This window comes from Equus asinus, chromosome 1 (genome assembly GCF_041296235.1).
Source record: "Equus asinus isolate D_3611 breed Donkey chromosome 1, EquAss-T2T_v2, whole genome shotgun sequence".
Classification (NCBI taxonomy): Eukaryota; Metazoa; Chordata; class Mammalia; order Perissodactyla; family Equidae; genus Equus; species Equus asinus.
Genome location: NC_091790.1, coordinates 110127000 through 110154724, shown reverse-complemented (window position 1 = coordinate 110154724; position 27725 = coordinate 110127000). Strand labels below are relative to the sequence as shown.

The 27725-nt window shown below is 40.8% G+C and overlaps 2 protein-coding genes across 7 annotated transcripts; one reads left to right on the top strand and one right to left on the bottom strand.

Moving 5' to 3' along the window:
- On the top strand, positions 1 to 21632 carry RINT1 (RAD50 interactor 1). Of its 4 annotated transcripts, none has more exons than XM_014831874.3 (15): positions 1 to 190; positions 640 to 685; positions 5191 to 5375; positions 8547 to 8788; positions 9604 to 9777; positions 9875 to 10024; positions 10582 to 10738; positions 12489 to 12599; positions 12695 to 12920; positions 13457 to 13594; positions 14592 to 14791; positions 19060 to 19274; positions 20090 to 20270; positions 20345 to 20463; positions 21421 to 21632. In XM_014831874.3, the coding sequence occupies exons 1-15, from the start codon at positions 149 to 151 to the stop codon at positions 21611 to 21613; spliced, it is 2379 nt and encodes a 792-aa protein (XP_014687360.1). In that variant the 5' UTR covers positions 1 to 148; the 3' UTR covers positions 21614 to 21632. The 4 variants fall into 4 exon arrangements, with proteins under 4 accessions (XP_014687360.1, XP_044625633.1, XP_014687359.1 ...); XM_014831873.3 differs by having other exon boundaries at positions 53 to 271; XM_044769698.2 differs by lacking the exon at positions 5191 to 5375 and having other exon boundaries at positions 6 to 190.
- On the bottom strand, positions 17979 to 27633 carry EFCAB10 (EF-hand calcium binding domain 10). 3 transcript variants are annotated; one of them, XM_044769734.2, is made up of 4 exons: positions 27439 to 27633; positions 23389 to 23553; positions 23174 to 23261; positions 17979 to 18172 (listed from the first exon to the last, which is right to left on the bottom strand). In XM_044769734.2, exons 1-4 carry the CDS (start codon positions 27545 to 27547, stop codon positions 18127 to 18129), a joined length of 408 nt encoding a protein of 135 aa, XP_044625669.1. In that variant the 5' UTR covers positions 27548 to 27633; the 3' UTR covers positions 17979 to 18126. The 3 variants fall into 3 exon arrangements, with proteins under 3 accessions (XP_044625669.1, XP_014687361.1, XP_044625677.1); XM_014831875.3 differs by lacking the exon at positions 17979 to 18172 and adding an exon at positions 21416 to 22041 and having other exon boundaries at positions 27439 to 27618; XM_044769742.2 differs by lacking the exon at positions 17979 to 18172 and adding an exon at positions 21968 to 22423 and having other exon boundaries at positions 27439 to 27631.
- Between the last annotated feature and the right edge of the window lie 92 nt (positions 27634 to 27725).

Below are 27725 nucleotides of genomic sequence, written 5' to 3'. Positions count from 1 at the left end.
GGAAGAAGCCAGAGAGACGGCGAGCGGAAGTGGCGGTGGCGCTCAGTCCTGCAGGCTCCGAGGCGGGGCTGGTGCTGGTCGCTGGAGGACCTGGACAACGCAGGCCACGCTGGCTGCGCATGGAGCCGAGGACCCGCGCGGAGGCGGGATGCTCCAGGCCGGCGAGATCGGCGAGGCGCCGGCAACCCCGGTGAGGCGGCCCTGGTGGCCCGGGGAGGGGACCCTGGTGGTCCAGTGAGGTGGCACGGATCTCCGAGGGGAGATCGTCTCGGTGAGGTGACCCTGGCGCCTGGGGACATGGTTCCTGTGGCCCGGAGGTGGCCCTTGCAGTCCTGGTGGGGTGGCACAGACCTGCGAGGGGAGGTAGCCCGATGCGGTGGCTCTGGCGACCCCGGCGAGATGACCCAGATCTCTGTGGGAAGGTGGCCCTGGCGACTGAGCAGGGTCACTCCAGGGGTCCTGGGGAGGTGGCAGTGGAACTACCACTGCCTGCATCAGACGGCCCTGTCCTCTCAGGAATGCCCTGGGGAAGGGGTCTGGGAGCTCGCGGTCCTCCGGTGGACGCCCCCCGGGAGCCCTGTATGAGTGCCATCTGCCACTTCAGTCTTAATGGGTTTGTCACACCTCTTCTCCTTCCAGAGCTGCTCTGAAAGTGGCGAGGAAAGGAAGAACGTCGAGCAGAAAAGTAAGCAGACCCCGGACACCGTAGCACTTTCTACGCAGCCATCTCTCCAAAACTCAGCCTTCCAGGGTCTGCATCCGAGAAGAGTCCTAGCCCGTTGTCTTTTAGATGAAGTACCTTTTTTCTGTACAACATACTTGCATAGTATCAAATACCGATTATCATTAAACACCTATTTTTGTCTTTCTAAAAGGGTAAACTATGGGATGATTTGGAGAAGAACTCTTCCTGACCCCTGCCCTGTGCAGGGACTGGTGTGGTTTCACTGGAGTTCTGCCTGTCATACTGCCTTCAAAACACTTGGGGAAGGAAGCATCACCTTATGAAGCCTCAGGAATTTGGAGGGGCTGGTGATCTAGGAGAGATGACCACCACCTTAATGGGGTTCAAACGAGTCAAGTGATAGTTGTTGTACTTTACCTTCAGTTAGTTTGCAGTTAGAAGTTGATCTGGGAAGAGCACGATGGATAACTTGCTTCTTGGATCTTGGACCGGACAAGGAAGAGGGAAAAGGTCAACACCTGCTTTTCCTACCTAGAACAGGAGCAGATGTCAGTGATGTGGACATTTGTCGTTTTGCTTTAATAAGCTAGGCATGGCAGGCTTTTGGAAATTAAGGAACCTTCAGGGGTTTTCGAAGTGAAATTTACTGTGGGAGGAAGGGGAAAAGCATGTGACAGCTCTTCCATCGGAGGGTTTTGGGTTCTTCTGATCGTGACCAATAGTCGGGAATGAGTAGTGATAAGAGAAGAGTGCCTCCCTTACCACATTGGCTTTAGGAGTTAGGCTTGCCCCTAATGTTGCCTACTGACATGCTCTGTCTCAGAAAGAAAGCTCTAGGTAGTCCGTAGTGCTTGACAGTCATCGCTGCCACAACTCAGCTCCTTTTCCTTAAAGAATTTGAGAGTACCCCATATCTTTCCGTTTAACCCTTCCCTTTTCCACCTTTGCCCTGTTCACATGCCCAGGAAGTTGATGCCTCCTGAGCTATCATTTTAGTAAAATGATAGATGCAGACTGTAGACTTTGTCCTTGTCCTTTCTTTAGTGGCATGGTCAACTTCTTTGCAAGTAGGAGTGCTTTTTACAAAAAATAGAGAAAAAGAGACACATGAAAATTTCCCAAATCAGCAGTGTGTCATTTTGAAGAATATCATTGCATTTAAATGGTTATATCAAAAGAGTGTAATTTAAAAAAGAAATGAAGATAGAATTGACTTCCTAAGCTAGAGCAACTTTAGCATTCACAGAACATTCCTTCTACATGTAGCCCTGTTTCTGCGTGTCTGCAGATATACCACACAACTTACCTGTTTTATTTGAGATAGAGAAAAAAGAAGACGTTGTGACTCCAGTACATAATAGTAGATGGATTTCTGTATAATGAAGTTGGATGCGGACCAGCTGGCTCTGCTCACATTTGAAGAAGAAGGAAATAAGAATATTGGGTTGAGAGTCAGGGAAACATGGATTTTAGTCCCATTAACAACCTTTGAATGTGGGCTGGGCAAATGTTAGAATTTGTGGTTGGGAAGTTGAAGCGTGGACTTAGACTAGTTCTGGTTCTACCTACCAGTGGGCTACTGGTTCTCATAGCGTATGAACACGCTTTTCATTCTTATACGGCCAATAGACCAAAGGAAAATTTGTTCCTTAGGGATGGGGGAGAGGAACATACCCAGTATTAAACATACTGCTAGATATTCTGTTAATGTTTACATAAATAAATGAAACAATAGCTGATAGTTACACTTTGCATTTAGGCATATCTTTATTTAGATAGTCCTATTTTCATTGTAGTGGAAGGGACAGTTGTTTTAAAATGAGGCCGATTCTAACCTCTTGCCTTTCTCTCATTGCTGTTTTCTTAAAACTTGACTTTGGTGAAGAGCCGAGTTTTGCGGCCAGCTCCGAGGGAGAACTGAGGGGAAGTCCAGCCAGGGTTGCTCTCCAGGAGGCTCTGGATTGTTCCCCAGCTTTCCCTCTCATGCAGTTACCATAATCCTTGTAACTACGTACATGCTAGTACAATCAAGCTTTTAATTTGTTTGTAAACTCACCGTCCATGGTTTGTTTAGAGGGAACCGAATCCTTTGGGCACCCCTGAGGTAGAGAAAAGCTCTGTGTGCTCAGGTTTATTCTAGTGTTTGGTTGCTTGCTCTTTCTCTGGGGTCTTATTTTATAGCATTTGTATTCATTTGGAGATCAATGGCTATTCCCCTTACATTTTTGCATTATCTTGGCTTTTTTCCCCCCAGGTACTGCTCAAATCTAGGGAGATTAAGCCCCTGTGTATGGAATAATTCAAGTTGTGGGCTCAGTAGAGTTTAGCATATTTTTGGTTGTTGTTTTGTTTTGGGTTTTTTGGGGGTAAGATTAGCCCTGAGCTAACATATGCTGCCAATCCTCCCCTTTTGGCTCTGGAAGACTGGCCCTGAACTAACATCCATGCCCATCTTTCTCTATATGTATGTGGGATGTCTGCCGCAGCATGGCTTGACAAGCAGTGCGTAGGTCTGCACCCAGGACCCAAACCGGCACGTGTGAACTTAACCACTGACCATTGGGCCGGCCCCTACTTGAGCATGTTTAATGTCAGAGAACTTAGTGACTGCACAGTGAAATGGAGTTCTGTTACACCAAGTTTGACCCAAACTTCAGGTTTCCTAAACTTCTCCAGGAAGGAGGAAGCCATGAGTAACCGAAAGGGGATCACTTCCATATGGAAGCAGATACTTGAGAGGGAAACAGTGTATCTTAGCGCCCTGGGGTGGAGTGGAAGGAGAAAGCTAATGGCAGCGACTGTGGGTCATGTCACTCCCGCCTTCTTTGCCAGGAGGCTGCAGTGGGCCTGCGGGTTTCTCTGCACTTCAAGGCACGTTCAGAAAGCCACCCGGGCACAGAGGTCAGCAAAGGGATAGCTAGAGATGCTCTGGAAAAGAGGAGCCGTGCTGTCAGTCCACAAATTTAGGACAGTGGGAAATAGTTTAATTGCTTTGAAGTGGATTGTGTGTTTACTAGAAATTTGTTTTTTAGTGTTTTGTTTAAACATAAATTGAAAATTTTTTATTTATATATTTGAAGCTTGTGTCACTCCACAGTGAATTAGAGGTAACTTAAAATGCTTAGTGATGTCTTAAAAATCTGGATGGTGGAAGAAGGTACGGATTCTTGCGGAGTGAAAAACTGGCTTTGAAATATAAGAAATGATGGATTTCCAAGCATGCAGTAAGGAGTAATCTCTTTGGGAAATTTCACTAACTGGGGCGAGAGCAAAGCTCCCCAGTGTTCGTATTTTCACTGGGCATTGTTAGCTCTGCTATAGGAAATGTCGCCTCTGCCACCACTCTTCTCAAGAAATGGCTTCAGGGTGCTGTCACCTGTTTTTGTCACATTTAGTAAGTCCAGCCTTCGTTTCATCCAAGTCTAGTTTGTTTGCCATGGAAAGAGTCTCACTTTAGACTGTACAATTTAAAGGTTGCATCAGGCATTTTGAGGTTTTCCCAGTAATTTGTGTTTTCTCTCATATTTCCTTTTTTTTCTGTTTCTGACATGGACATCTTTGTACAAAGGTATTTGAAGCTTATAAAACTTTTTATTCTTACATAAGGAGGAGTTTTTACTCATTGGTCACCATTTTGGTTTTTTTTCATATACTTGAAATCTTTCATACTATTTTTTTCTTAACATTTTAAAACCAGAGTCCTCCTTTGGTTTTATTCTAGTCCATACCATCTGGTTCCTTACGGACTTTGAAATTATATTACTAATTTAATAAGAACTGCATCAATAACTAATCAGATTTGACCTTTTTTTCCTCAGTAATAAAATAGATTCTTAAGATACAAGGTCTTCGGGAAAAGTTTAATATCTGTTTGTAACTGCTTTGTCATGCCAACGTCTGTTGAAACCTGTAGTTACTAGGACCGACTAGGAATTTTTCCTTCACTCTGAATTTCCTCAGCTCAAGCATTTTGTAGTATTTGATTGATAGATTGCTTTAAGCTGTTCATTTAGGTATTTGTGTGTGTGTGTGTGTGTGTGTGCATATATACAAAAATATATATATATACACATATACACAAATACAAAATACATATATGCAAAATATACATATATACATAAATATATATACATATATACAAAAATATATATACATATATACAAAATATATATACACACAATTATTTTTAAATACACAATTATATTTTAAATATATACACAAAAGTACCCAAATGAATATATTGGTGTACGTATAGTGTGTGTGTATATATGTATATGCATATGCATGTACCCTATAGATACATTCGTTTGGGTTTCTTTTGTGTGTGTGTGTATATATTTGTATATATATAGTACACATGCATATACACAAAAATACCGTATATAGATAGTTTTCTTTAAATGATTGACTTTGGAAGGTAGATGTATTGCCTTGTATATCTTTTCTATTTCCCTTATCTCCGTAGTACTTAGTGGTGTTGAGTAATTGTTATTCTTTCATTTTAGGTGACTTAAATATCGCAGCTCTTGTTGGAAATGAACCAGTCGGTGAAGGTACAGATAGTGGTGGTCTCTCTTCCTATGTGTCTGCATTTATAGAGAAGGAAGTTGGAAATGACCTTAAATCTTTAAAGAAACTTGATAAACTCATAGAACAGATGACAGAAAGCAAAATGCAATTGGAAGAACAGGTATTAAAGCTCATTGAAATAATATCAGCAGTATCCTCATTACAATTAGCGTAATGTAAACATAATCATTATTATACAGGGAATTTTGAAGATGGGCTTGTGACAAATGGTCTAATCATTTTAAACTGTTTAATAGGTTTTAAGGGCCTACAGTGTGCTAGGTATTTGACAAATGATGTAAAACACAGAGTTCCTGCTGATATGATTATGTCTTGAAAACATAAGGATTGCAAACATTTTAAGTAGCTTTTTATACAATGACTTTTAAAGTGCTTTTACAAGTACATAATTTGATGGTATACAAAAATGTTATAACACCGTCATTCCCAATTTTTTATATATGCACTCATAGGGAGAAAACATGAGAAAGAGTATAACATTATAATAATGGTTATTTCTGGGTGGTTTGTTAACAGGTAATTTATTTTCTCCATATCATTCTGTATTTTCAATTTTTTTCTTTTTACAATGAACATATTATTTAAAATAATGTTTTGAAAACCCAATGGCTACAATCTTAAAGGAATAAATGGGTCCCTGTATTTGCAGCAGTGTGTTTGTCAAAGATAAATGATAAATGTATTGTGTAACTATTACATTTGGCTGGGTAAACTCTGCTTGGGTATGTTGGTGTGTCAGCCCCGGGCTGTCAGTGATCTTACGTTTTCTCATCCCAGCACCTTCAGCCTCCACATCTTCCAGTCTTTCCACCACATCTACTGCTAGTCCCTAAGTTTAGCCCAGCCCCGTCCTCCTCTTCCACCCCTGTGGGCAAGTTCTGGGCTCTCTTGGAGGAAATCACACAGCTGAGTGGGTGGATGCCAGCCCACATGTGTGTCTTCAGCCCCACCTGACGGTCCTTCCATGGGAGGGTTGGCTCCTCTCTGCTTCCCTCAGCTCTTCTGCCGGATTCTCTCCAAGACAGCCAACCCCACCTGGCCATTCTGTCCTTTGCTTTTCCCAAACAGAAAAATTGAGGCCATCTAGCCAGAACCTATTAATCAGTCTACCCTACATTCCACAAACTTATTTGCAACCGTTTCTAGTTCTTAATTCAGCAGAGGATCAATCTAAGGCAATTCTTGTGCCCCATATCCTGCCTGCCACCTCCGTGAACTTGCTTCACTCCATAATTTCATCCCCTACTCCTCAGCCAGGCCTGAGCCCTCGGCATATGGACATAGCCAGATCTTTTCCTTAAAACCTAAACAAATGAAAAACCCTCCCCTCATCTTTCAGTAGGTGTTCGTGGCTTCCTTTTACTGTTAGGCTTTTTCAGAAAGTCATCTTACTTTGTCTCTATCTCCACTTCCTACTTTGCCGTTTGCTCTTTGACCCACTGTAATCAGCCTTGTTTCCCTGATGACCATGGAAGCTTTTGCTGAAGTCCCTAATTAAACCTTAAATTCAGCTTGTCCGGAATTGTGCTGATGCATGTCTTAAAATACTTCTCTGTCTTGGAAAATGGCACCACCATCTGCCTGTCATTCGGGCCTGAGACCTAGGAGCCTCCCTAGGTTGCTGCTCATCATCCTTACTCTACCCCAGCACCAAGACGTTGGAGTTCTGCCTCCCTTAGTGTCTCTGGTGGCCACCCCTGCTGTCCACCTCAGTTTAGGCTGCATTGTCTCTTGCATTTGATGGTAGTTTCCCCATCTTCTGTTTTATTCATGCTGTCACAGTAACTATCTTTTTTATTCCTTACAGACATTTCTTTATATGAGAATAGGCAAATATATAAAAAATATAGTTATATAGTTAACTTTTATGTATATGCAAGCATATATATGCTTAACTTTTTATAATTAATGTAGTATAGTACTTGTTTATCAATGTATATAGATCTCTCTTTTTTAACAGTTTTATCGTTATTCAAATAATTTATTTAACCAGGCCCTTATTGGTAGATGTTTTTCTGTTTCTAGTTTTTGTTATTACAAATAGTATGAGAATAAACATAATTGTTTATCACATTACCTTTCTAGATCATAAATCTGACTAAACTAGTCCCTTATGAAACACTCTTAATGGCTTCCCATTGTCTGTTGGATAAAGCCCACGTTCTTCTAAGGCACAAGATGCCCACTGTGATCTCCCTGGTCTCTACCTGTCCAGGCTCGCCTCTTCTCTCTGCATTTCTTTGAACTGTACTCTTTGCCCTACTTACCTCCGAGCTGTTCTCTGATCATGGCCGCAGTATTCCTTCTGCCTGGAATGCCCTTTCCTTTCAAGGTTCCCTAACAAATTCCCACCCATCCTGCAAAGGTCTGTGCGTGAGCAGTGCAAGCACAATTGCCTTGCGCCTCAAAACCTTGCTACTTGAAGTGTGGGGGCTTGTTAGAAATGCAGAGTCCCAGTTCCTTCTTCGAACCTCCTGAGTCCAAATTTGCATTATAACCAGCTCTCAGGTGCTTCAGGTGCACTTCAGGTCTGGGAAGCACTGCCTTGGTACACCCTCACACCTGGCACGGCTCTTTTATTGCATTAGTTCCGCTGTTGAACTTGTCTGCTTACGTCTCTCTCCTCTACCAACTGAGCTTACGGGCAGGTGCTGTGTCTTATTTATCTGTCTGTCCCTAGCCCAGTGCCTGGTACAGAGTAAGTGTCTAATCAGTGTTGATTCAAGTTAAAGTTCCCCTATAATATTCTTTATATTGTGCTGATGCCTAATATTTGTGTATGTTTTTCCATATGCTGTAAGAAAAATTCCTTTAATAAATCCCATATCTAAAGGCACTACCTGGATATCATCTTACCAAGTTAGTGGTTCTCAGCTTCAGTCAGAATCACCCTGGGGAACTTTTGCCAAATGCAGATGCCCAGACTTCTAGAATCAGAGCTTCATTTGTTTCTGAAAGAAAGTAATGAGTAGATAAAGCATGTAAGTGTTCTGGCTGGACCCTAGAAAGTCCTGAGTGTCATGAAGGCAGCTCCAGAATGCTTCCAGGCCAGTGTGACAGGCCCCTCCCTGCACATCTCTACACACAGCCTTTCATGTGTAGGTTTGGTTGGTATAGGATGCAGAAACCACACCTTTCTTTTGAAGCTTTTAATTGACAATTTTCAGTTCTATTAGGACAAACATGTATTTGGAAGGTAATGAACTAATAAGGTTATGAAAATTTTATCTGATTGCTGCCGATTTTTGTTTTTGTTTTTTGGTATGATCAGGTACTTACAATTTCATCAGAAATCCCTAAAAGAATTCAGAGTGCCTTAAAAAATGCAGAAGAATCAGAGCAATTCCTCCATCAGTTTCTGGAGCAAGAAATTCATCTCTCCAGTTCCATTAACAGCCACTTGCTGACCGCACAGCCCTGGATGGAAGATCTTGGCGCCATGATTAACCAGATTGAAGAAATTGAACGGCATCTCGCTTACCTTAAATGGATTTCACAAATTGAAGAGCTAAGGTAAAATGGGCCTCTTTGTTCTCGTAATTATTATTTTCCTCTGAGGCTCTGTCTTAGAGAGTGTATGCATGCCATTAAATAATTGATTTAATTAAAGATTGTAATAATGTAATTTTACCAGTTGTTATGAAAATAGCATTATGATAATGATTCTTTTCCTTTGTTGTGCATGAACATAAACTTTTCAGGGAGCTTAATTTGCATTTGAAAGAGAGTAATCTAAGTAAAAATTTTAAGTCCTATAGTTGTATTGTGAACACATGATAGGAACCGTTATTTATAATGCCACGTTAATAAAACAGCCCCTCAGTGTGGTAATATTCCTCTTGGCTTTCACTTTATAGAGATGGTCACAATGAAATGAATTACTTTCCCTATAATTTAAATTTTTTTCAATGGGTATCATCCAATAAGAGCTGCACAATATTCTTAAGTGAATAACAGTTTTGTTACTTGTGGGGAGGGAAAAAAAGAAGTACTTGCTTTTGAATTGAATACGTATTACTGGTGGTTGATTTTGAGTGTCTGGTATTGCCTTTCAAGCCAGCTAAATTAACCTTTCTGCCTAGATTGGCAGCTCATTTGGTGTCTTGATATAGTCCCCCAGCCCCTCCAAACTGTAGTGTCGCATCCTTGCTTTGTTTTCACTCCTCTTGCTTCAAAGCTGTTGGCAACCATTAATGCTATCTGAAGACTTAAGGGAGAAGGGTCATCCAAGAGTCTTAGTGTCCCATTTTAAGTATATCATAGTCACTGTATTTTATGTTGGAATTATTCTGAACTGTCTTTCAAGTTTGCTCGGCCTTGTTTTGCAGCGATAATATTCAGCAATATCTGATGACCAATAATGTCCCAGAGGCAGCCTCCACTCTGGTGTCAATGGCAGAACTGGACATCAAGCTTCAGGAGTCATCTTGTACTCATCTTCTTGCTTTCATGAGAGCCACTGTTAAATTCTGGCATAAAATTCTCAAGGACAAGCTTACAAGGTCGGGAATTTACCGGTATTTCATGCTAATTGCTTCAGATGGATATTTGGTGATCGTTTTATTTTGCTGATGAGTGTGTGTCACTTTTCTGTTACAGTGATTTTGAGGAGATCTTAGCACAGCTTCACTGGCCATTCATCGCCCCCTCTCAGTCTCAGACTGTTGGCTTAAGTCGACCGGCCGGTTCCTCTGAGATATACAGTAACCTGGAGACATTGTTTTGTCAGCTTCTGAAACTACAAACCTCGTATCTTTATTGGAGTTAAAACTTACTAAAATTTATTTTTTTCTAGAGTGGATTTATGGCTAGAGAGTAAAACTTTTTGAAAGTGGCTAAGAAGCCAAACGGGAGTACTGGGTTTGGACTTGATCTGTCTATGCCCATGGAGTGGTAGATTGTTCTCTTTCAAAGTGGATTGCATGTAGGTGGGAGGGCGTGGATCAGTCTGAAATAGATGACGGACACGAGTTCGCATCACATATAGGTCTCTTGGGACAATAGAAAAAATGGGCAATTGGGAGGAAACCTTAGTGACTTAGTGTTAATTTAATAAAATCGTTACTTGAATGTGTTCCCCTACTGCTATTCCTTATTTTAGGAAAGACAGATTAATTCCAGTAACATTTTCATGCGCTTTTTACTGAAATCTTATGTAAAGTTGAATTACGTATTGTCTGTATCATAATTAATTTTACTTAGTATCTCATATAATCGTTGAATAAAAAAGTATCTGTATATATACTACATAGACACACGTATGTATATATGCTTTAGATTCTTTTTCCTTGATTTGACTATGTCAGAGATGAATTACTTACTGAGCCAAAACAGCTTCCAGAAAAGTACTCTCTTCCTGCATCGCCTTCTGTCATCCTGCCCATCCAGATTATGCTGACTCCCCTTCAGAAGAGGTTCAGGTATCACTTCAGAGGGAACCGGCAGACGAATGTCATAAGCAAGGTGTGCTTTGCCGACTCTCGTCCTTGGTTTTTATTAATAGCAGATGTTAAGGGTTTTTATACTTTTGCTGGTTTAACTTAAAATCTGGTTCTGTTCACATTTCTGTTTTTTCTCTAAAGAGCTAAATTCCTGTTGTGTCACTGCCCTTTATAGATCTATTTTGGGACCTGCGTTGATATGTTGTAGGAATCAGCTCACTCATTAGCACATCATCTGACCAGTTTCTCGAGTTTCCCCTGGCGTGTGCTGTAGCATTTGCTGTGGCATTTTTCACAACTGGATCCATGTTTCACTGTGCTGATCGCTCCTTTAGGTTTATCAATGTGTCAGAAACAAGTGAAAGTCAAAAGAGAGGAGAGCATTAGCTTTTGAATAGAGGTGTTGATGTTGAAACAGTTTGTAGCCGTGCCGGGAGAGTATGGCAATCAGCGATTAGCCGTGCCGGGAGAATATGGCAATCAGCGATGGGAATGGCTTTGAGGAACTCATCCGACGTTTTAGTTGAGGGACTGTGCCATGTATATTGAGCACATTGTTGAGCATTTTCTTTAATCTGACCTGAAAAACAATCGTAGGCGTTTGTTTTCAATGAAATTTGATTTTGTTGAGAAGTATAACCTTGTTTGTTGCCCGTGGGGTGCAGGGGCCTGGGGGCGGATCCTGCCTCGTTTATCCTTGAGTTTTGCTGCATCTCATGCAGGGCAAGTAGCAAAGGGGTTCAGTGAGTGTTTTGGGTTAACTGTTATTAAATGCCAGCTTCCAGCTGGCATTGTGTGTGGCATACAGAAATGAGCCTGTAGGCTTTATAGAATTTTAAAGAATGCAGGGAAAGGCAGTTATGTTTCATAGGAAGGGCCAGAGTGGCATGGATCTCTGGTTCCTACATTCAGCTTGTTCTTTTGTACTTTGTGAGTCTCCTCCTTTTCTGGATGGTGTGTTGGTGGAAAGAAGAGTGGAAGCAGCTAGTGAGTAGTGAGTGAGACAGCCGTAGGCCTAGAGCTGTAGGGAGGCAGTCATAACTTGGGGTGAGAAACTTGGGAGTCACGCTGGCTCCTTTTTAGAGTGTGGTTCCGGTGGTCCCAGTACTCGTCGTCAAGCCTAAACTGCACGGCCCCTGAGGTTAGAGACCGCCCCTTGTTCGTTTTTGCGTTCCCTCCATGTAGCACATGGCAGGCGTTTACCATTCAGTAAACGTGTCTGAGTCCCTGTCCAACAGAACTTTGAAGGCCTATAGAAGCATCTCTTGGGATGATTTAACAAGCCTCATGCTTACAGTTCCTTTTCTCTAATTATACCTGTTTTAAGGCCTGTGCACTTTTGTAAAGCAGACCAGCCACATTTTTTTCTTAATTTTTACCTTTTGAAAAGAAAAAGCCGAAGAAAATAATGTTTAAAAATTATGTTGGATTGTTATTTTAAAAAAAAAATTTAAAGGCCATCACTTCTTTGTAATTCTAATCATCATTTCATGTATTTCTCAAGTGCTAGGTTTTAAGTATATGGCATTGGATATTTATGAGTTTATTGACTTCAGCCACATTGTTGGAATTTGTTGAGAGTACGTTGGGAAACATTGATTATTAAGCCTTGCGTGAGTTTTAAGTTCAGACTAGGAATTGTGCTCTTACACATAGGAATTTTCAACTAATTTTTGCAAGTGCTGTGTGTGTACAATTAAATAGAGCCATTTAATTGTAACTTTCTAGTTGGAATGACTTAAGAATTCAAACTGTTCTACCTCCTTCCTTAGCCTGAATGGTACTTGGCTCAGGTCCTTCTGTGGATTGGGAACCACACTCAGTTTCTGGATGAGAAGATTCAGCCCATCTTAGACAAAGTCGGCTCTGCGGTCAGTGCAAGGGTAAGAGGCTCAGTGCCAAGCACTCCGGTCGGAGTCGTATGTGTCCGCGAATAACTTGTCGTCTGCGTTACCTTGTGCTTATGCATGTCTTCTAGCTTGAATTTTCCCGAGGCCTTGTGATGCTGGTTCTTGAGAAGTTAGCTGCTGATATCCCTTGTCTGCTCTATGATGACAATCTCTTCTGTCATTTGGTGGATGAGGTGCTCCTGTTCGAAAGGGAGCTCCACAGCGTTCACGGCTATCCTGGCACTTTTGCTAACTGTATGCACATTCTATCAGAGGAGACCTGTTTTCAGAGATGGTTGACTGTGGAGAGAAAATGTAAGTGCTCACGTGGCCGGAGGGTGGGGAGAGATCTCTCTTTTGGTATATGTTACTTTTTGGCATTTTTCTCCTCCAGTTCTGGGTAGACGCTAGAGCCATCTAAATTGTTCTCGGTCAGCATGTACCACATTGCCTTCAGAGGTCACCTTGTTTTCTTTTCTTCCCATCAAACTTCAGTTTTCTTGGAATTGCACTCTACATGTTTCCACACCGGAATATTCAAGCCAGTAGAGAATGTAGTTAACTGTTTCATAGATTTTACAGACAGTATTTCTGCTCTTGGTAGAATGATTTTGGGTGTAGTTACCTAGTCAGTATAAGTATTGTGAAGATTTTGGGTGGGGGTGGCAGGGAGAAGTAAAGCATCTTGTTTAACCCTAGGATAGACCATGTTAAATATAGTACAACTAGTAGGAGGTTGCAGATTTGTTTATTTTTAATAGAAAAGTCATCATTCCTAAAAAATTGTGAGTTGAAAAGTTAGGAATGGCTGTAACTACTTAATTGACATGATCCTTTTCTCTGCTTATCAGTTGCTCTTCAAAAAATGGACTCAATGCTTTCATCAGAAGCTGCCTGGATATCCCAGTATAAGGACATCACTGATGTAGACGAGATGAAAGTTCCAGACTGTGCAGAAACTTTCATGATGCTACTCTTGGTTATAACTGGTAAGTATAAGTGTCTTTTTTTTTAAAGATTCGCACCTGAGCTAACAACTGTTGCCAGTCTTCTTCTTTGTTTTTTTGATTGCTTTTTCTCCCCAAATTCCCCCAGTACATAGTTGTATATTTTAGTTGTGGGTCCTTCTAGGTGTGGCACATGGGATGCTGCTTCAACATGGCCTGATGAGTGGTGCCATGTCCATGCCCAGGATCCGAACCAATGAAACCCTGGGCTGCTGAAGTAGGGTGCTCACACTTAACCACTCAGCCACAGGGCTGGCCCCAGTATAAGATTTTTAAGATACAACTTTGTTTTAAAAGTACTGACTCTTCACATGGTACTTTTTCAAGTAGTTCAACAAAATTAATATTATAAAGTGGTTATTATAGTATCTTCAAATTCAGCATCTGTTTTGGCAGAACTCTAGCACAATCTTCTAGCTTTTGGATTTTTAAAAATTTAAGTAAGATCTTAAACATTGGTATACATGAGGGGAAAATTCCTGAGTTGTTATGTAAAAACAATTAAATAGGAATTTAATTGTATTACCAGACTCCTCTTGCCATTCCGTTTACGTGTCTTCAGCACATGGTGATTGACCTAAATTTTAAATATTCTTCATCTAGATATATCAAAGACTGCAGAAGAGTCAAATAATAAAGTGACTTTAAGGATTGGAGTAGTAAGTGTAGGAATGTTCTGGCCGGAGGTGGCCTGGCAGCCTCCAGCCCTGGTTGGTCTGTGGCCATCCACATCGCCCACTGCAGGCCTGCTGTTTCTCCAGGTGCCACTGAGCCCTCAGTGCCGCCGTCCTCTGTTGTGTCCATTTCTTGGGCCCGTCTAGTAACCTGAAGAAGTGTCATTGCAGCCTAGTCAGTAAATAATTCCATATTCTTAACTGTGATAAAAATATGGAAAACACTAAAACACAAAAAGTATGTAACCTATAACTCTGTCATGGACAGGACCAAAAACCTTCCTGTGTCTTAACTCTCTCCACAGACAGGTATAAGAACCTTCCTACGGCTTCTCGAAAGCTGCAGTTCCTGGAGTTACAGAAAGACTTAGTAGATGATTTTAGGATACGATTAACGCAGGTGATGAAAGAGGAGACAAGAGCGCCCCTCGGCTTCCGATACTGTGCCATCCTTAATGCCGTGAACTATATCTCAACAGTCCTAGCAGACTGGGCTGACAATGTCGTAAGTTAATGTGGTTTTATGTCAATAACATAGTAGTTGTTTGAATAATTTTACCTTTGAAATGTTGAATCTGTAGCCAGCAAAAATATACTTTAGGCAGAATAACAAGCCAAACTTAGGAAGTGTGATTAAAGTACATAGTTTTCTCAATTAAGTCTCAAAAGGTTAAATACTCCTAATAGCTTAATCATCGGAAAAGAAAGACAACCTTTTTCATGAAATAGTTGTTTACAGAAAGAACCTGTTTCCTCTTTACACTTTATAGATGGGAGATATTCATGTATGCTAATTGCTATCTCAGAAAAACCTCAGATTGAATAATGGTGTGAAAATCAGTAAAACGCAGGACTTTGACAGAAATAAAATAAAAACATTTGATACCTCTTGAATGCCTTCAAAACATGACAAATTATGAAGAATCACAAAAATAGAAACTGTTTTTTTAATTTATTTTTCTTAAAAAATTATTTAATGTTTTGTTTATTTTCAAACATATACAACAGTAAACAGAGTAGTCAAATGAACTCCCGTGAGCCTGCCACCAGCTTCTTGTGCCAGCCTGTTTCAGTTCAACCTTACTTTAAACCTCTCCTCCACCCCTCACGCTTGATTATTTTGAAGCGGATCTCAGGTATCATATTTCATGGTAAATATTTCAAAATATAGCTATAAAAGATAAGACCTCCTTTTTAAAAAAATAACCACAATACCATTATCACATCCAAAAAATTAACTAATTTCTTATGTTGGGAGGTATGTGTTAAATAAATCTAAAGATCAAAACCTTAGGTCCAGTGACCAAGCAGGGCCTTTTACCTCCGAGAATTTTACTTTTCCTTCTTCTCTCCATGCAGATTCTATGTGCTGACAGATTTGGCTTGCCTAAATATAATGATTAAGTAGTAATTTATTTTTACTCTTTTTATTTTTATTTATTTATTTATTTTTTTTTTTGAGGAAGATTTTATCCTGAGCTAACTGCTGCCAATCCTCCTCTTTTTGCTGAGGAAGATTGGCTCTGAGCTAACATCCGTGCCCATCTTCCTCTACTTTATATGTGAGACACCTACCACAGCATGGCTTGCCAAGTGGTGCCATGTCCACACCCGGATCCGAACGGGCGAACCCCAGGCCGCTGAAGCGGAACGTGCGAACTTAACCGCTGCGCCACTGGGCCGGCCCCTACTCTTTTTATTAATCCAAGGCATATGTTGGTTCTCAGGGCTTCTGGTAACTGGATTTTCCAAGATATACTTCCAGCCAAAAGTGAAGAACCTTAATTAGCCTTTATAGGCTTAAGATAAGTAGATTACTTCCTTTGGATGTTGTAGACAATAAAGGGATCTCAAGGGCCCCAGCACCCCCTTGACGGGTGCCCTCCGGTGAGGGAATCACTGTTCTAAGATCAGCAGCAGCTGAGACAAAGTCCGCTTGGGTTTTTACCAGCGTGTCCCATGACGTAGTTTCATGATAGAAAGCATTAACAGACCACAAAATTGTGAAATATACGTTAAATGGTGAAAACTAACCATACTGAGGATAATGAATATGATGATACATTATAAATGTAAAGCATAATATAATTGTGTCATAAATGAAAATGGACAGGAAAGTAAAACAACAAAACAACTGTAATTTTAACTAAAGACTTAAAAATAACACTTATACAATGTGATAAAGTGGAGTTGAAAAATTTGAGTTAAATAGAAAGATTGTCTGCAGATTAGCGATAAATTCAGGGTATACTAAGGAAAACACAATTTTCGAGTGTGTCCAGGTGAGGCACAAAGATGGACAAGGTAAATTAATTTAAAATTTCTGTATATCGTCAAATCTTAATGCAATAAAATAAAAAATAAAAGCAATAGTCAAATGCTATAGTCAAACACAGACATTTAAAATATTTAATGGCCCCGTTAGGGAGGAAGTCTAGAAAACATGAAAAGAATGTATTTTAAATTATGAATTTATGATAACTGTAGTATACTGCTAACGTATTATATAATTAATTTTGTTCTATATAGAAAAAAATTATGGTATACATCTAAAGCATTGTATAGAAGAAAATGTATTCCTTTACTGTGAAAGAAAAAACAAAACAGTCCTTATCTTAAATACCGGGTAATAAGCCAAAATAAATAAGAAAGGAAAATAAATATACTAATAACAGATATAAACAAGATAAAAATCTGATAAACAAGATCACAGTTTATTCTAATCTAGACTCTTTGGCTGTGACTTAGTACAATTATTTAATGCCTTTTTTCCTACAAAAATGTTAACTGAAATCCACATGCATAATATCGTTCTGCTGAGCAAGCAAAATAAGACAAAATAATTATTTCAAAATAATTATTTCAAGATGAGTATAATGTAGAGCGTAATGATCACCCATTTATCTTTCTAAAGTCACCTAATCAGAACACATTCATTCACTGTGTACTTTTGTGTGTCTTGTTCCTAATTTTAGTAAGTACTTGACTCAGCCCCCACACGGCTCCATTCTCTGCTAAGCTTTTTCACTTGTATGAAACAAATAGTCATTCTTGATTCTTGTGCCAGATGATCGAATAAAAAACTCATTCAGGGCCAGCCTTTTAGCTTGAACGAAATATTTGTGGAACATCATTAGCTACTTTACTTAATGCTGTAATCTGTTAACAAAGATGAATTGGCCATCGTCCCTAGCCTTAGAAAATTTTTAATCTGATGCTGAATTAACTGGGTCCGTCTGTCAACAGAGATGTCAGATTTTAGAATCTTCAAATCATGAGTGAATTCTGTATGCTAGTTTGTTGTTATGATACAAATTCTATTTAACATCAGAAGTCCTTTAGTCATCTTCACAGTCCTTCTGTGTGTGAATAATTTACATGAAAATCAGTAAAGCTCTTGTGTTACATGGTTAGAAACGGGAAGAGTGGACAGAGCTCTCCTTCCATTCATTTAGATTCTCTGCTCATAGCTGTCTGTCCATTGCAGATTGCGCCAAGCCTCACATGTCCAGCCATGCAGAATTGGGGATTGTTCACTGTGGATGATAGAAACCCGACTCCTGGCCTAAGTGGGAAGTGCGGTGGCGTGAGGAAGTGAGGGACTTGTGTAACTGAGAGGGTTAGGCCCGGCTGCTCTGAAGTCGTTCGTTTCTGGCTTCTTTCTCAGGCAGGCTCTGGGAAGTGTGGCCATCAGTAGCTCCAGGCCACATAGTCCATCAGCTGTCTCAAAAGGACAGTCCCTCTTCCATGATTGTTCGAGCAGAAACCACGGTGGCCTCTGCCATGTCCATCCCTGAACAGCTCCTAGTGTGGCCAGACCAGTTCTCTATTAATGGACATTTAGGTTGTATTTAATCTTTTGCTAATTATCCACCGCATTGTTTTCCTGTAGGGCAGAAAGAATAATACTAATTTTACCTAAAATACACTATAAAAGTGACATTTCAATTTTCTTAACTCATGTCTGCTAGATTTACCACACCTCTCAATCCGTCTAGAAAAACTGAGTACTTGAAGTATGTTAGCCATCAGGGAAATGTAAATCCAACCACAATGGTACACCACTTCCTACAAACTAAGATGGCTGTAAGAAAGACACAGGAATTGTTAGCAAGGACATGGAGAAATTGAATCCCCACGCACGGCTAGTGGGAATGTAAGATGGTGCCGTGCTGTGGAAAATAGTTTAGCAGTTCCTCAAAGGGTTAAACATAGAATTACCATATGGCCCAGCAATTCCACTCTTAGCTGTATACCTAAGAGAAATGAACATACACCTCCACACAAAAACTTACACACAAATGGTCATAGCAGCGTTCTTCATGATAGACAAAAAGTGGAAACAACCCAAATGTCTATCCACTGATGAATGGATACATAAAACATACAAATCCATATAAGGAAATAATATCTGGCAATAAAAAGAAGTGAAGTACGGATACACGTTACAACAGAGAGGAACCTTGAGAACACACTAAGTGAAAGGAGCTAGTCACAAAGAACCGCGAACTGTGTGACTCTGTTGATATGAAGTGTCTAGAACAGGCAAACCCGTAGAGACACAAAGTAGATAGTGGCTGCCTGGGGCTGGGGCGAGCGGCGAGACGGTGGTGAAGAGCGCAGGGTTTCTTTCTGGGGTCAGGAGAACGTTCTAAAATTGGTGATCGATGCACAACTCTGAATACACTAAAAGCTTTTAACTGAGTGAACTTATGTATACTGTACTTGAGTGAATTGTATGCTTTAAATGTGTTGACGTCCTGTTGCTTCCAGTTCTTTCTTCAGCTTCAGCAGGCGGCGTTGGAGGTCTTCGCGGAGAACAGCGCTCTCAGCAAACTGCAGCTGGGACAGCTGGCCGCCATGGAGAGCTCCGTCTTTGATGACATGGTCAACCTGTTAGAGCGTCTGAAGCACGACATGTTGACCCGCCAGGTAGACCATGTTTTTAGAGAAGTTAAAGATGCTGCAAAATTGTATAAAAAAGAAAGGTGAGTCCTCTGTATTTTCTTACAAGTCAGCTGTCAACTCCAGTTTGGGGAAACTGAGAAGATGGCACCTGCAGGCACATTTCCACAGGGTTGACATGGCTGAGTTTGGCCTTCCCCGGTGCAGGCTTGTAACTGTTTTTGATGGAAGTCTTTCTAAAATATATTCAGACATTCTTAATCGGAATAAACTGATCATAATTTAACCTTCAGGTGTGTCTGTATATACAGAGAGCTGGCGTATGACGTGGGGTTGAACGGCCTAGCCTGTCACCCATTTACAAAGTAAGGTGCTCCTGGCCGACTCTGCATGCCTGCACTGGGCAGTCTCTTCCACCCCACGATGCCCTGTGGCAGTCTCTGTGACCTCTGCCAGACCGGGAGCTCCTTTGGAGCAGGCAGTGTGTCTGTCCTGGCACAGTCCCTGTCACACAGATTCCTTATCATCAGTTTGGAAGTATTATTAGTCCCTGTTTTGCTGAAAATTAGAGCATAAAATTAGCTGATGTCTTAAAGGCTAATACAGTTTATATTTTAACTGGTTTTTAATTGTAGCTATATGAAAATCTTGAGACTTAAAACAAATTTAGTCTGTCATCCTCATTAAATAGAGGATATTTAATTGAGAGCTAAAGTATAAATATGGTTATATTTATTTTCTGAGAGCGCTTTTAATGTTGAGCTGTACATGTTTTCTTCTCCAAATGCCCCAGGACAGGACACTTGCTCAAATTTAACGTGATTTGTTAAATTAAGTGATGAAAAATGTTCTAGTGGCAATGACGTTGCTACAGGCAGTGCTGTTTCGTTCTCTCCAGATGGCTGTCCTTGCCGTCGCAGTCAGAGCAGGCAGTAATGTCCCTGTCCAGCTCGGCCTGCCCGTTGCTGCTGACGCTGCGAGACCGGTTACTGCAGCTGGAGCAGCAGCTTTGCTTCTCCTTATTTAAGATTTTCTGGCAAATGCTTGTAGAGAAGCTGGACGTACACATCTACCAGGAGGTGAGTAAGAGTAGACCTCGTTTACAGGCTGTGGCGGTAAAGGCAGCTGTCGGATGAACTCTTCTTCGTTTCAGATCATTCTTGCCAATCACTTCAATGAAGGCGGGGCTGCTCAGCTGCAGTTTGACATGACCCGGAACCTTTTCCCTTTGTTCTCCCACTATTGCAAGAGACCGGAAAATTATTTTAAACAGTAAGCTCAATATTTAACAATTCGTATTGACGTGTGAAATTGTTAGAGGAGGCTGATGCTCTTTTTAACAGCGTTAGGGTTCCTGGGGTGCTTGGTGGAATAAATATGGCATCAATTAGAATTTTAAAACATTCACTGTGTACCAAAATAATATGGGACCCATGACCCCAAAAAGTTTCTCAGAACTGGATACAAATTATCTGTTGGGCTTTGTTTTCTAGCATTTAGTTTAATGCTCCTATTTGCTTATTACTGGGGAGATAAATAGAAAATGAAAGCAAGTTTAGTTCTGCCAGATCCAATAAATAGAAGAAATTAAAAATACGTTTAGTACCTAATAGGCCAGGACTGAAGAAAATGCTTTATTAAACTCTTAGTATTAGTTTTGGTTTTAAACATAACTATTAATATATGTAAGAAAAATTCTTAGAAGTATTTTTAGAAATTGTTGATTTAAAATTTAAATTATTTGGGGAGCCTCTGAGATTATAAAGTATTCCTTTTAAAATTATTATAAAATGAAAGATTATTTTTGCTCGTTTCAGTAAGATGTCTATTTCTGTGTTTTTGATTGAGTGTTCCGCCTTTCTGCTACTTTCATTTTATCCCTCAGTTTTCTCTTTTCCCACGTCCCAGTCAACCTCAAGTTTTAGCTATATTGAATAGACAGTATCAAGTATTATATTTTGAGAAGTAATGGATACCATTGAAAACAATGATCCTATTACATGATAGTAATCTAGTGAAATATAAACTCTTTACACACACATAGTCCTAACATGTTAAAAGAGCCAAACAATAAATCCACAAATAGTTGATATGGTTTTACAGAGAGAGGACATGGGCTGGCTGTGCAGGGAAGCTGTTAGCGTCTCCAAATGAAATTCTTAGGGAATAATGTGGATGATAGATAATGGACACCTCATTTCGCTCTTGCCCTTCCTTCTCCCCCAACAGTGTGAAAGAAGCCTGCATCGTGTTGAACTTGAACGTGGGATCTGCCCTGCTCCTGAAAGATGTCCTGCAGTCAGCTTCGGGGCAGCCTCCTGCCACAGCTGCGTTAAATGAAGTTGGGATTTACAAACTGGCCCAGCAAGATGTGGAGATTCTACTCAATTTGAGGACAAACTGGCCAAACACTGGAAAATAACGCATCTTTTTTTTTTTTTTAACAAAGAGGAAGCCAATTAGATTTCAAGTTATATGATGAAGTTTTTTTTTTTTAAATTGGCCCTGAGCTAACATCTGTTGCCAGTCTTCTTTTTTTCTTCTTTTTCTTCTTCCCAAAGCCCCCAGTCCATAGTTGTATATTCTGGTTGTAGGTCCTTCTATTATGCTGTGTGGCACACCACCTCAGCGTGGCTTGATGAGCCATGCTAGGTCCGTGCCCAGGATCCGAACTGGTGAAACCCTGGGCCACTGGAGCAGAGCGCACAAACTTAACCACTCGGCCATGGGGCCAGCCCCTGAAGTTCTGAATTAATGAAACTGGACAACTGAAAACTCAGTAGAATCATTTATTCCTTGGACTTATGGTGTTATTAAAATGCTGACCATATTTCCTGAGTCCTCTTGTTCCTAAGAAAACAAAAATAGAAGACTCAGAAGCCACGAAAACTCAGAGTAATTCCATTTACAAATAAAAATGCTGAATATGTCTGTTGAATAAAATACAAGAGTAGAGATAATAACTTATAACCAACTTTCAATTTTCTACACTAATTAAGGGAGACTTTTGTGGATAATCAAACACAGCAAATAAATTTAAAAAAAAATCACTTTAGAATGCACGGTTGTGAGTGAAGTTCCTGTGTCTAGTTTGGAAATTAAATAGGATGGCGCTCATTTTCCACAAGTGTCCTTCCATTCAAAATACTTCCTAGTTCCATTCCATATGACAGTGGCATCCTTTGTTTTGGATGAAACGTTTCAGGCCAGAGCCCTGGGCCTCATTCTTTTCCTGGGGTAGAGAATGTAATTAAACATTTTTTATTTAATATTTATGTAACTGATGATGATGAGATGGGAATCCTAAACTTTCTTTTTTCTTCTCACTTTTCCGTGGCCTTGGATCACGTTAAATAACGGCTCCTTGATTAATAAATCCTCAGAGAGCAAAACTTTTAAACAGATGGAGCTAGATTAGCTGGAGGCTTTCTACCATTATCAAATTTTATTCCAGTGACTTTTTTTTTCTGATTTAGCATTTAGTTAGTACTTTTCGTGCTGTAATATCTTAAATCAAAAATCATCAGGCTGGCGTGCCACCTATACTATTGATAGACATTTGCTTTGTGATAAACGATTCGGAGGAAATATGTTGAGAGAAATTCTATTACTAAGTTTTATACAGAGATTTTCCAACTAGCGTATTGAGCTCAAAGCTTTTCTGTTAGTTCTAGCAGACTGGGGCTCCTCTCCCTCATTCTTTGAGAATCGCTGGGGTTTCCCACTGAGGAAAGAATGAAGCCGCCTCTGGAGTTTCCTGGCTCAGGCATCTTCCTCCTCCCCACCTCTTCTCTTCCCCACCCGCCTCCCCTTCCCCAGGCTTCACTCTCCGCCCTCTGTCCTCACTTTCTAGTCAGCTGAAAGTTTCAAGGGAATGAAGCGTTTCCATCAAAAGGTAGGAACCTCTGTTTTAAAACGTGTTACTTGTCCTTCAAAATCATGCCACATTATTTAAATATTAGTCACTTAAAAATAAACTTACACTTCACTCTTGAACTTATCCAAAGTTATTGCATGCCCATCATCTTTTAAAACTTCATCCGCAGTACACAGACCCAGGGTTTTTAGGGCTAGGAAAGCCAGAATGAAAAGTCAGAATAAGAAGAAAGGAAAATTTACAAAGTGAGAATTATTTTCAGCTAGAGTGAGTTATGGAATGGTCATGAGCTATGACCTCCGTTGGCAGAAGATACTGACCTTCTTTGTACTGCACAAATGATATGGTGCCTTTCTTCGAGGAGTCCATCATGTCAAACATAGCCGCGATGTTCGAGTGATCCATAAAGAAAGGGAAAGCCACACCTGTTGCTTTGGCAATTCTCAGTTTTTCCAATATAGCTATTAAATACTCTCTTGGTTTTTCTGTAAAAAAAAAAAAAATAGTTCCAATTTTTTCTGACCTGAAATTAAAATATGTCACAAGTGGAAACAGTCATTTAACAATTATTAAATACCTATGTTCAAGGTACTGTAGTAGGCACTGGGGTTATAGGCCTTGCTTGCAGGAAAGGTAAGACATGGGACAATTAATCGCAGACATAAGTGCTCTACCCCGGGCGCTTGAATAAAAAAGTCCAGCAATTAGACCTAGGCCTTTTTTTTTTAGAGCTTTTCAGGTGATTTTAATTTGCAGACAGTTGAAAACAGAAGGAAAAAAAAGGAACAGCATGATGTAGGAAACAAGGTGGTCGGCTAACAAAGGGATAAAGTATAAATAAAAACAGACTGTCAGATTAATATCGTCTTCCGATTAGGAAGCGTAAGTTAATTTCTAACATACAAGCAGTATTTTGGATAAGTAAGCTGTCTTTCATTTAAGCAGTGTGAAAAATGAAAAAAATCAAGATCAATCCACTTTCCAGGAATAATGCAGGTCAGTTGTCATGAAAAGAGGACAGAAGTAAAGAGGGAGCAGCTTAGATGGGGAATGCCACACCTACTGTTCCATCATTTTCTTTCAATTTACTCTATACATTTACTCTAGGATTTACTCTATACATTTGTTAAATTATTTTTTTAAAACTTATGTCATTACTGAACATTTCATACATAGATATAAGTAGGCAGAAGGGTATAATGAACCCATCACCAACTTCAACTGTTAGAATTTGTGGCCAGTCTTATTTCACCATAATCCCGTGCAGTTCCCCTCTTCCTGTATTATTTTGAAGTAAATCACAGCGATCATATGTCATTAATAAATATTTGCGTGTGTATCTCTAAAAGGTAAGGGTTCCTTTTTCCTTTTTTGTTGAGGTGTAATTGACATGTAACATTGTGTAAGTTTAAGGTGTACAACATGTTGATTTGATACATTTATATGTTGCAATCTGATTGCCATTGTAGTGTTAGCTAATACTTCTATTGTGTCACATAATTATTTCTCTTCTGTGGTGGGAATAATTAAGATCTAGTGTCAGCGAGTCTGATGTTTATATATAATACAGTATTGTCTACAATCACTGTGCTGTGCCTTAGATCTCCAGGACTTATCTACTAGTTGCAAGTTTGTACTCTTAAACATCTCTCCTATTTGCCCCTCTCCAGCCCCTGATAACCATCATTCTACGCTCTGTTTTTACGAGTTTGGCTTTCTTAGATTCCACATATAAGTGAGATCATGCAGTGTTTGTCTTTCTCTGACTTTTCTCTCTTAGCATAATGTCCTCAAGGTTCATCCATATTGTTGCAAATGGCGGGGTTTCCTTTTTTCTCATGGCTGAATAATATTCCCATTGTATATATATCCCATATCTTCTTTATGTATTCATCTGTTGACGGACAATTAGCTTGTTTCCATATCTTGGCTATTGTGAATAATGCTGCAATGAACATGGGAGTCCAGGTATCTCATAATATCTTGTTTCCATTTCCTTTGGATATAGATCCAGAAGTGGAATTGCTAGATCATAGGGTAGTTCTATTTTTAATTTTTTAAGGAACCTCCATACTGTTTTCCATAGTGGCTGCACCAATTTACATTCCCACCAACAGTGCACAGGGTTCCCTTCTCTCCACATCCTCGCCAAAGACCCAAGATAAAGATAGTGTTTCTTCCTGAGCATCGACCATACTCTGAAACATAGCATGAAACATTTATATGAAGAAATGGATACATCTGTAGAAGAGCAAAACTATACACTTTTAGGATAAAACAACTAATTTCAAAGAAACTTACTATGCAGCATCAGGCGACGGTCTCGGACGCTAAAGGTTACAAGTCGCCTTTCCTCTGCCATTAGGAGGACTCAGATGGGAACCATTGAGAAGCATGGCCTATGAACTCTGGACGCCAGCCAAACCCTTCTGTAGCTTCTCCACCCCCTTATCTTAGCTCAGTGTTTCCTCACCTGTGGTTTTCCTCCCCCCCTTTTGGAGTTTAAAGATGTTTCAAGGAGTTCACATTGTTACAGGTGGTAGCAGCATCTCAATTTTTTTAATTGATAATTATTTAAATCATTTATGGGATGGAGATTATGTTACTAATGTGTAACTATTCCTAGACTTCAGTCCTTATCCCCTGCTGCTCAGAGAATTTGTCTTTATCTGCTTAGATTCTCTTTTCCCCACCAGACCTTCTACAGGAGAATTCTGTTTTTGTCAGATGGGGTCAAAGTTTTTCGTGTTGAAGGAAAAAAAAGAATCCTCATTACACTAAATTGGCTGACATAATAAAGAGTTTGAGAGAAAAAGGCCAGGAAGGGAGTGGGAGACAAAAAAGTCTACAAATTTAAAAAACCCCACAAGTACCTAGCATAATGAATTTTTAAAAAAACAGACAAATAACAAAAACCCACTTCAAGTCATATAAACATTTAGAACACCAGGGATAAGATAAAAGGACAATCCTAAAAACTTCCAGAAAGAAAAAAACATGTCTTATATACAGATCAAGAATCTGATGATATCAGACTTCTTCAGAGCAACACCGGAAGTTAGAAGACAACGGAGAAATGCTCTCTAAATGCTGAGGGCCATATTTTCTAGAACAGAGTCCACTCTAGATGTTTGAGTGGAGGAGAAGACACTTCCACACACTTGAGTCCTCAAAATACTTACTGCTCAAAACACACTGTCTGAGGAAGCCACTAGAAGAAGGCGGGAAAACAAGAAAGGGAAATCCAAGTGCCATAAAACAGTCTCTAAGCACAGGAGAGAGGCGAAGATGGTTCTTAGGCTCCCAGTGAGAGGAGTTCCTGAGTAATAACTGTACAGCAGGGCAGTTAAGCGATCAGCTCAGACTGGAGCAGGAAGACAGAGCTAGGGGGCTGGGGTGGTGTTTTCCTGATGAACGTAAATGAACGAGAGGAGATCTATACTTGTGACAAAAAGGGGATATGGACAAATTGGTGATAATTACACAGGAAATTTAAGCAAACGTTTAAAATATAGTATTATTAACTTCAGGGCAAACAAAAAAGGAAATACAATCATTGCGTACTATATGGATTAGCTGTGCATGTTTGCCTAATAATAACAATGTAAATTCTGAATACTGGTCAGACCAACATTGTGTTCTAACTTTATCGGGAAGACCGGGGTGAGTGGGAGCAGGTGTGTGTGTTTGCGTGCTGTCACTCCATATGGAGGATGGCAAGTTACAATTCTGCATCCTGGGGAGAAGGACATCAAGCCATTTTCACCCTAAGACGGCTTTTTAATTTACGTACCACACCAAAATTACGACATGAATCAAATTTTGTAAGGTGTCAGGGAAAGCTGTCTCCTCAAGAACATCCTGCTGTCTCACCCTATCAATTGTTTTTAACAGATTAAACCCTCTCTGGGGGCAGGGACAACATTGGAAACATCCGTTGCTTGCGAGACGTAAGGATGATTTCCACATTATTCCTTTAGTTCCCATGAGATCGCTACTATGATTATCCCCGTTTTCCAGAAGAGGAGACTGCAGGTCAGGTTCTTGCCCACAGACACACAGTACTAAGGGATGGAGGCAGGAGCCTGGCTGCCGGACCGGAGCCTCTCCCCCCCACCAGGAGCCCTCCACCTGCCGAGTCCCGAGGGCCCTGGCGCGTGTCTAACGAAGGGCACAGAGCACACCGGCAGCAGAAGGCTCAGCAGCCGAAGGGGCAGGAGAGAGAGGGTGTGCGTGCGGAGGTGGGGGCATCCCCGAGGGACGCTGGCCCCGCCAAGGAGCGGGTTGGACGGATGGCCGTCCTGGGAATTCCTGGGGACCGCTTGGCAGGCAGGTGGGACAGAAAGCCGAGCGCCAGGGTACACGCTTACCCGGCCGGATGAAGAGGAGGACGCTGGTGAGATACTTTAGCAACTCCATGATCTGATGTTTTTCCAGGTAATTCCTGGCCTCGCGCTCCCGGCTGCCGCCGGCCTCCATCGCTGCGCGTTGCGCCGTTGCTAGGTGACCAGAGCGCGCGGGCCAGGTGCGCCCCCGCCGGCCGTGCCCGGGCCGAGCTCCCCGCGCCCGCCGTGCCCGGTGCGCCCCCACCCGCTGTGCCCCGGCCGAGCTCCCCGCGTCGGTCCCGGCTGGGGGCTGGGCCTGAGTGTGTTTTCCC

What these genes read in the sequence shown, in the direction of transcription:
- EFCAB10 (XM_044769734.2), bottom strand. Translation starts at nt 27,547, where the DNA reads ATGGAGGCCGGCGGCAGCCGGGAGCGCGAGGCCAGGAATTACCTGGAA. An exon ending in ATTTGTGCAGTACAAAGAAG is followed by an intron (nt 23,262 to 23,388) that starts GTCAGTATCTTC and finishes TGGCTTTCCTAG; the next exon opens with CCCTAAAAACCCTGGGTCTG. An exon ending in GATAAGTTCAAGAGTGAAGT is followed by an intron (nt 18,173 to 23,173) that starts GTAAGTTTATTT and finishes TCTGCCCTACAG; the next exon opens with GAAAACAATGCGGTGGATAA.
- RINT1 (XM_014831874.3), top strand. Translation starts at nt 149, where the DNA reads ATGCTCCAGGCCGGCGAGATCGGCGAGGCGCCGGCAACCCCG. An exon ending in GCTCTGCGGTCAGTGCAAGG is followed by an intron (nt 12,600 to 12,694) that starts GTAAGAGGCTCA and finishes CATGTCTTCTAG; the next exon opens with CTTGAATTTTCCCGAGGCCT. An exon ending in CCGGAAAATTATTTTAAACA is followed by an intron (nt 20,464 to 21,420) that starts GTAAGCTCAATA and finishes CTCCCCCAACAG; the next exon opens with TGTGAAAGAAGCCTGCATCG.